Source organism: Takifugu rubripes, chromosome 9 (assembly GCF_901000725.2).
Source record: "Takifugu rubripes chromosome 9, fTakRub1.2, whole genome shotgun sequence".
NCBI lineage: Eukaryota > Metazoa > Chordata > Actinopteri > Tetraodontiformes > Tetraodontidae > Takifugu > Takifugu rubripes.
The window spans coordinates 15,152,788-15,160,287 of record NC_042293.1 but is presented as its reverse complement, the minus strand read 5'-3'; the positions used below and the strand labels follow the sequence as shown (position 1 = coordinate 15,160,287).

At 55.5% G+C, this 7,500-nt stretch overlaps 2 protein-coding genes across 4 annotated transcripts in view; both read right to left on the bottom strand.

The window, feature by feature from the left end:
- Nucleotides 1-1,156, bottom strand: part of LOC101064072 (BTB/POZ domain-containing protein kctd15-like) — a 5,463-nt gene extending 4,307 nt beyond the window's left edge. Inside the window, exon 1 of one of the 2 annotated variants that reach the window (XM_029842191.1) lies at nucleotides 1,045-1,156. Coding sequence is in view for 1 of the 2 variants with exons in the window: in XM_029842190.1 (XP_029698050.1) it covers nucleotides 405-431 (27 nt within the window). In the remaining variant the exon portion in view is untranslated. Of the gene's footprint in view, nucleotides 1-404; nucleotides 1,008-1,044 lie in introns of those variants that run through there. The other variant, XM_029842190.1, reaches the window with a different exon arrangement.
- Nucleotides 1,157-2,331: 1,175 nt separating this feature from the next.
- LOC101061394 (carbohydrate sulfotransferase 8-like) lies at nucleotides 2,332-6,918 on the bottom strand. 2 transcript variants are annotated; one of them, XM_029842270.1, is made up of 3 exons: nucleotides 5,540-6,918; nucleotides 4,276-4,316; nucleotides 2,332-4,121 (listed from the first exon to the last, which is right to left on the bottom strand). In XM_029842270.1, the coding sequence occupies exons 1-3, from the start codon at nucleotides 5,916-5,918 to the stop codon at nucleotides 3,171-3,173; spliced, it is 1,371 nt and encodes a 456-aa protein (XP_029698130.1). In that variant the 5' UTR covers nucleotides 5,919-6,918; the 3' UTR covers nucleotides 2,332-3,170. The 2 variants fall into 2 exon arrangements, with proteins under 2 accessions (XP_029698130.1, XP_029698129.1); XM_029842269.1 differs by having other exon boundaries at nucleotides 2,332-4,127; nucleotides 5,540-6,917.
- Nucleotides 6,919-7,500: the final 582 nt, after the last annotated feature.

The window sequence follows — 7,500 nt, the reverse complement described above, 5'->3', positions numbered from 1 at the left end:
CCCCACCGGTCCGGCCCGGGACCCTTCATTCCTGACCATGTTCAACCCCAGTGGAATAAATGTGGGTCGCTGATCCCGGAAAACAACGAAACTAAGATCGTTCCTAAAAATACAAACCGCCAAGTATTTGTTAAAGCTGACGGATCCCCAGCGGATCCCCAGCGGATCTCCAGCGGATCCCCAGCGGATCCCCAGCGGATCCCCAGCGGATCCACAGCGGATCCCCAGCGGATCTCCAGCGGATCCACAGCGGATCCCCAGCGTTTCGGCTGTCAGTAATTGCTAAAATCGTCACATTTCCAAAGGGATCTGGCCTCGCCCCCCCCACCCCCCCGGATTCCCAGTTCTCCCAGTTCTCGGTGAAAACCGGAAACTTTCCACGAGGACCGCGCGGCGGCTCCTACCTGAGAGGACACCGACACCAACGACATGGCGGCCGCGCGCGCCTGCTGCTCCGTCCCGTGGTCTGTGATGCGAGGGTCGCTCCGCCAGGTATCCTCGCTGCCCCCCGTGCGTGTTGGTGCGCGAGGCAGAAGACGCCAAATACGCCCGAGCGCGTCTCGTGCGAGCTAATAAAGAGGAGGGCCGTCGGAAGCTCTGCCCGGGGCCCTTCTGACCCCCGGGGGCCGGATTGGGTTACAATGAGACAGGCGCTTTCTTCTTCTACGCCCCGATCGTTCTTGCGCGGCTCAGAAAAGCCTTTTCTTGACGTCCTCAGCGTGTCCAGGTGCCGCAGCCGCGCGCGCACGCCCGCGTCCTTCTCCCCGACAGCTCGTCTGTTCCAGCATCAAACGTCCCCTCGGCTCCGGAGCCCAGTGACGTCTCTCGTCATGCTTTCTGCCCCCCCAGCAGCCTGCGGCCAAACGCGCCATTTCAATTATTGCGCACTGGTGGATGGAGACGTGCGCCGCGAGGCTGCGTGCACAGACCGGGTTATTCTCCTCCTCACGTCCTCGCAACCGTTTCCGGTCTTTTCGCAGAGACCCAGTCGGGCCATCCCAGTGTCCCCCCCGTGTCCCCCCCGTGTCCCCACCGTGTCCCCACCGTTCAGAGCCTGCTGGTGTCAGACCGCTGGTGGTTCTCCTGCCAGCTCCTCTTCCTGTCCTTCACCCCCCTCCAGCTTCTAAAATTTGACATGTTGGAATATGAACAGTTGCGGGGACCCAGGCTGGACGCTGTCGCCCTCTGCTGGAAGATTAGGGAAGTTGAGTCGAGGGTGGAGTCTAATAGTGGGCGGACTCAAACAGCGGACCCCGCCCACTTTGTTGAAGTCTATAAAACCCTCCCACCACAGCGCGTCTCAACATCATGTGACCTGTCCTCTTGTATTTATGCGTACGTTCTAGCGTGTATATATTATTATTATTATTATTATTATTATTATTATAGAGCCCAACGTCTACATGCTATTGTCTGATCAACCCTTTAGTGAGACCTAAACCAGGTCCAACTAAGAATGAAACAAAAAACAAGCTGTGCCGTGAGGGGCCCCCTGGGTGCCGTGAGGGGCCCCTGGGTGCCGTGAGGGGCCCCTGAGGGGCCTCAGAATAGCACCAATGAAAATGTGCTGGGCTTCAGCTGCACTTGATCACTGAGGATTTTAAAAGAAGAATGAAAGAAATTAATTTTATACTTTTAAAAAATCCAGAAAATGTTTTAAAAATGTGCACCTGTGGCCCTTAAACGTGGCCCTTAAACGTGTTTCTGTATTCCAGTGGAGCCAGTTTAGCTTTGATGAACCTTTGAAGCACCTTCATCCAACTCATGATGCATCTTCATGCATTTTTAAGAGTCTTTTGTTATTTAGATCTCTGTTTTTAAAGTTTTATCAAGGCCCCCTCAGGCAACGGCCCCGTTAACAGTGGGGGCCTGTTGGAGGGGGGGGCCTGTTGGAGGGGGGGGGGGGCTGTTGGAGGGGGGGGCTGTTGGACGGGGGTCAGTGCTGATCAGGCACTGATGTGCTCATCGAGGTCAATGACGTGCAGACTTGATGAGGCAGAGGGAAGCAGTTGCTCGCCTTCAGTCGTCTCCAGCGTGCGCACGTGCACGTGCACGCCCGGAGGGGCCTCAGGCAGCACATGCGCCTCTTTTTACTGAGCAAATCAGGAAAATGACTTAAGTGTGTGTGTCTGTAATTAAAGAAAGCCTGCAGATACCTCCATTAGATGAAGTGGGGAAGGATCCTGTTGGCAGTTTAAAGATTTAAATATCTCCCAAACCTGCCCCAGGGGCCGGCAGCTCCGTCTGGAAGCCCCCACCTTCATGTTCAGAGCTGAGGGTGGTGCTGATGTCACTGAGCACTTTGGAAAAAGAGACTGGACCTGAAGCAAAAGAGCAAATCGGAGTTCTGATCCGACGGTCTGAACTTTATTCTAAGGTCACACATTTAGCAGCAAAGCTAGAAAAAAGTGATAATATAGAAAAATGGACATTTTCTGGACTTCAAGCTACTTTCATATTTGAAGAACTCAGTGATTATAGAGCAGAAACCAGAACAATATCATCCAGTACTTCAGTCCAGAAACAGAGATGTTTAACCAACCAACAGCTGAGTGTTGGAAGTTTAGGACGCGAGGACTAAATGATCACTTTGGTTCTGAGATCCCAGTAATCGAACTGGTCTGTCTGGTTCTTGGCTGTTCCTTCTGGTCTGATTGATTTCCTCCAGTGGTGTGATGAAGGTGAACTCATCATCCTCCCACGTGCGGCCTGTTGAGACGCTGCAGCAGCATCAAACAGCGTGTCGCACAGACGGAGGCTGATGCCTCAGGGAGGCTTTCCAAGACACAGAGCTGAAGAGGAGAGGTGGCGTGGCGGTGGAGGGGGGCAGGATGTGCAGGACCGCCCCCCCAGGCGCGGAGCCTCAGACCGCCCGAGTGTCCACAAAGAGGTGACGGACGATTTCAGACACAAAGATCTCTTTGTTCTGCTGCCAGAATCCATCATCTCGCCACCAAAACTGTCTCCCTCGCTTTGTTCCAACACCAAACACTCACAAATCTTTTCAATGTTATCGACAATTGCACAAAAATACACCAGCACGTGCGCAAGTTATTTTAACAGCTGCCTTTAGAGGAACCAAAACACACATTAAAACATTCAGAATAAGCTGAGGGGCTGGAAACCAGTCGCACTTGTGGATGGTGCCCGAGTCCCTGGTCCGGAGGGACTCAGTGAAGGTCATCAAACGGTTTGGAGTAGTTGAACATCAGATAGTCCATGTAGTAAAAGTCAAAGACCCTCTGTCTCTCCGCAGCACTCAGCTGTGCAAAGTACCTCTGCGTGATGGAGGGAGACGTCCTCTCTGCGCCTGGGTTTCTGTCCTTAAAGTTGGGGAAGGTGAGGTTCCTGGGGGCCCCGATGCTGCGCAGCAGGAAGCTGGCCTCCTCCTGCAGACTCTCAAACCTGCCCACGAAGTTGTAGCCAAAGACGCAGGGGCTGCACAGCTGGCTGACAGGCTCCCAGTGGATGTCCATCTTCACCGGCCGCTGCACGTCCAGCAGGTACCGCACGAACTCCCTGAAGGTGACGCCCGCGCCCGCGCGCCGGGCCGCGAGCGAGGCGTTGGGACGGTACTTGGTGATGATGGGCCGCCCAAACACAGAGTGGTAATACGCGTTTGGGCTCTCAAACTTGTCCCTGAAGGCAGACACCAGACGCTCGAAGGGTTCTCTGACGAAGAGGACTTTGGTGTAGGAGCGGAGTCGCTGGGCGACGCCCGTGCGGCTGTAGCTCTTCAGCTGCCGGAGGCTGTTGGCATAATGGGCCGTGTCGTGAGGAATGTCCCGGGTGGAGACGGCGCTGCCGCTCAGCACCATCAGCACCCGCTTCCAGTTGGAGCAGCCGGCTTTGGGCACCTCGCAGTACAGCAGCTTGTAGCGGTCCTCCACGTAGAGCCGCGACAGGTGCCACTGCGTGAGCGACCAGGCACGGACCCCCGGCTGGAACCTGGCGCAGATTTGGGTCAGCAGGTGGCGCCGAGACTCCTGCATCTTTGCCAGACGCTCCAGCCGTCCGGCCTTTCTGCTCGAGGCTTCAAACGTTTGCACAGGCGAAGCAGAAGAGACGTTTGCTGCAGCAGTGAGTTCAGCGTTCTCACCAGGAACCAGAACGCCACGTTTCTGTTTCTGGAACAGAGACACAGCGATTCACCGACATTTCAATCATTAATCAATCCCTAATTCATTAATTAGTAGTGACTAAACAGTTGCAGTACGGCAGATGTCCAGAGGCGTCGCTGTTTCCCCGCGTGTCGCAGAGGCGGGACAGACTCACCTGCTCCACAGGCGGCTTGAGAGCGCGCAGCGCGTGCACACCTGCACACAACCACACAGAAGAAAAGACAAAGACATTAGGACAAGAGAAAACAGCTGATCTGCACAGGATGTTTCATTAATGTCAACGTCCTCCAACAAATATAGCGCCGCTGTTCAAAGTGTCCTGAGTCAACACATGCCCCCCCCCACACACACACACACACACACACACACCAACAGAGGCAGATGATGCATAACCACACACACACATACAGAAGCAGACGGCCTCTCAGCAGCTTCCTGACACTCAAGGTTAGCATCACGCTGCTCCTGTTTATTTATTACCCAGCGCCAACGCGAACGTGACCCGTGGCGCAGTTTTATCCAGTTTAATCCAGTTTAATCCAGTTTACTGCAGTTTTATCCAGTTTAATCCAGTTTACTGCAGTTTTATCCAGTTTACTGCAGTTTTATCCAGTTTACTGCAGTTTAATCCAGTTTACTGCAGTTTTATCCAGTTTAATCCAGTTTACTGCAGTTTTATCCAGTTTAATCCAGTTTTCTGCAGTTTTATCCAGTTTAATCCAGTTTACTGCAGTTTTATCCAGTTTTATCCAGTTTAATCCAGTTTTCTGCAGTTTTATCCAGTTTAATCCAGTTTTCTGCAGTTTTCTGCAGTTTAATCCAGTTTACTGCAGTTTTCTGCAGTTTTATCCAGTTTAATCCAGTTTACTGCAGTTTTCTGCAGTTTAATCCAGTTTACTGCAGTTTTCTGCAGTTTTATCCAGTTTAATCCAGTTTTCTGCAGTTTTATCCAGTTTAATCCAGTTTTCTGCAGTCTAAATCTGCTCCACAAGCTGAAAGGTCAAATGAAACATTAAACCCTCAAAAACTCGCCACGTCCCACCGAGAGCACAAGTGTTTCAGGACAGGTGAGCGGAGCAGCCTCGGACTGATGCAACCAACAATCTAAAACCAGCTCCTGGGCCCGCTGGAACCCGACAGGACGCTGGATCCACGAGTGATTCCAGATCATCCCTGAGCCACCGGAGGTAACTGGAGGAAGAGTGTGAAGCAGCGGGTCAATGACAGGACACGTGTCTCTACAGCTCCTGGGGGGTCGAGCCCAGATCGATACGATACCTGATCTGTTTAAGAATCAATAAAAGGAGCGAAGAGCGAGAATCCTGCTGCAGGACGTCAAACATCAGAGGGCGTTGCTACACAGCGCCACCCAGTGGTGGGGCTGCACAGCTGATCCGCTCAGTAGGACGGGGACTCACCTGGTCTCTGGTGCTGGACCGGGTCGCTGACGCCCTGCAGGTGGAACAGCAGCAGCACCGAGGCGGCTCCCAGGACCACCAGGAACCACACGGACCGGAGGAGCGAGCCGGACCGCTTCATGACCACGGACGCGCCGCAGTGCAGACAAAGACCAGCAGGCTTGACCCAGACCCGCCACCACGGCGCCCCCTGGGGGAGCAAGAGACGGAGGCACTTCAGCTTCTCCCTTTGGGAGGTCACCTGTGAACCCAATATCAGAAACATGTGACGGGGGCTGGGGTTTGGTTCTGATGGCCCCCAGAGGCCCGCAGGCGTCACCGTGCCCCCGTGTGGCCGTGGGTTCGAAGCCCCTTCAGCTGGACCTGCACACAGCAACATGCTGCCAGCTCTTATTATGGGATGCCATCCAGCAGCACAGCAGGTTTCTTCAGTGTGATGGTTTTTTAAATTATCTGCATTAATGCGCGCACTGGTCAGTAATAACACGATAATAACACTGGAGTAACAAAGGGGCTCAGTGTTGACGGGGTTCTTGGGTTTGTGTTCTGATCTCTTTCATTTACACTCATCAAACAGCAGATCCAGTCGGGCTCCAGGAGCAGGCTGCCAGGCTGGAGCGCTGCTGTGGTCATGTGACGCCACCTTCACCCGAGCCGCCGGTGCCACCCGACCTGGAGCCACCCGACCTGGAGCCACCCGACCTAGAGCCACCCGACCTGGAGCCATCTGGCTGCCAGCGTTCCTGCAGGACAGAGCTGGAAACGGCCTGGAAGGTCGGGAAGGTCAAGGAGAGGCTGCGGCTTGTTTCCAGCAGACTCAACATCTGTCATCAGTTCCCACGGTCAGGGCGGGGCCCTGTGAGAGGGCCGCTGGAAAGACCCGGAGGTGGCGGCGACCTCCAAAAACCCTCAATTATTGATCAGACGGCTCCCGGACTCGTTGCCATGCAGGCTTGTGCTTGGGCTCTCTTAAATCCTGGCATTTTCCGGGGTTTATAGAGCTGCCCTTTATCCTGGGCGCGTACGTGCTGGACACAGAAAGGTTAGCGTTAGCGTTAGCGTTAGCAGGGCCGTGGTGCCGCTCGGGGACGCTCGGGTGGATTTAGCGCCGCTGAAACGAGAGCAGCTTCATCTTCTTATCACAGCCTGATTGGTTTAGCAGCCGTTCCTTTCTGCTCCTCAGCACAGAACGATAAAGCGGGACACAAATCCACATTTTTGTTCTTTTTCTGGGACACGAGAGCGAGTTAATGCTGAGCAGAACACGGGAAAGCTTTCAGCGATAAGACGCTTGAAAGAGGGACGCTGGGGAGGAACAGGAGGCGTGAGGAGGCGTGAGGAGGCGTGAGGAGGCGTGAGGAGGCAAGGGTGGAGGCGTGAGGAGGTGTGAGGAGGCGTGAGGAGGCAAGGGTGGAGGCGTGAGGAGGCAAGGGGAGGCAAGGGGAGGCGTGAGGAGGCATGAGGAGGCGTGAGGAGGCGTGAGGAGGCGTGAGGAGGCGTGAGGAGGCAAGGGTGGAGCCGTGAGGAGGCATGAGGAGGCGTGAGGAGGCGTGAGGAGGCGAGGGGAGGCGTGAGGAGGCGTGAGGAGGTGTGAGGAGGCGTGAGGAGGCATGAGGAGGCGTGAGGAGGCGAGGGGAGGCAAGGGGAGGCGTGAGGAGGCGGGTGGAGGCATGAGGAGGCGAGGGTGGAGGTGAGGGTGGAGGCGTGAGGAGGCGAGGGGAGGCGTGAGGAGGCGTGAGGAGGCGAGGGGAGGCGTGAGGAGGCGTGAGGAGGCGTGAGGAGGCATGAGGAGGCGTGAGGAGGCATGAGGAGGCGTGAGGAGGCGAGGGTGGAGGTGAGGGTGGAGGCGTGAGGAGGCGAGGGGAGGCGAGGGTGGAGGTGAGGGTGGAGGCGTGAGGAGGCGTGAGGAGGCGAGGGTGGAGGTGAGGGTGGAGGCGTGAGGAGGCGTGAGGAGGCGAGGG

What these genes read in the sequence shown, in the direction of transcription:
- LOC101061394 (XM_029842269.1), bottom strand. Translation starts at nt 5,918, where the DNA reads ATGTTGCTGTGTGCAGGTCCAGCTGAAGGGGCTTCGAACCCACGGCCA. An exon ending in GGTCCAGCACCAGAGACCAG is followed by an intron (nt 4,317 to 5,539) that starts GTGAGTCCCCGT and finishes GGTTGTGTGCAG; the next exon opens with GTGTGCACGCGCTGCGCGCT. An exon ending in TCAAGCCGCCTGTGGAGCAG is followed by an intron (nt 4,128 to 4,275) that starts GTGAGTCTGTCC and finishes TCTCTGTTCCAG; the next exon opens with AAACAGAAACGTGGCGTTCT.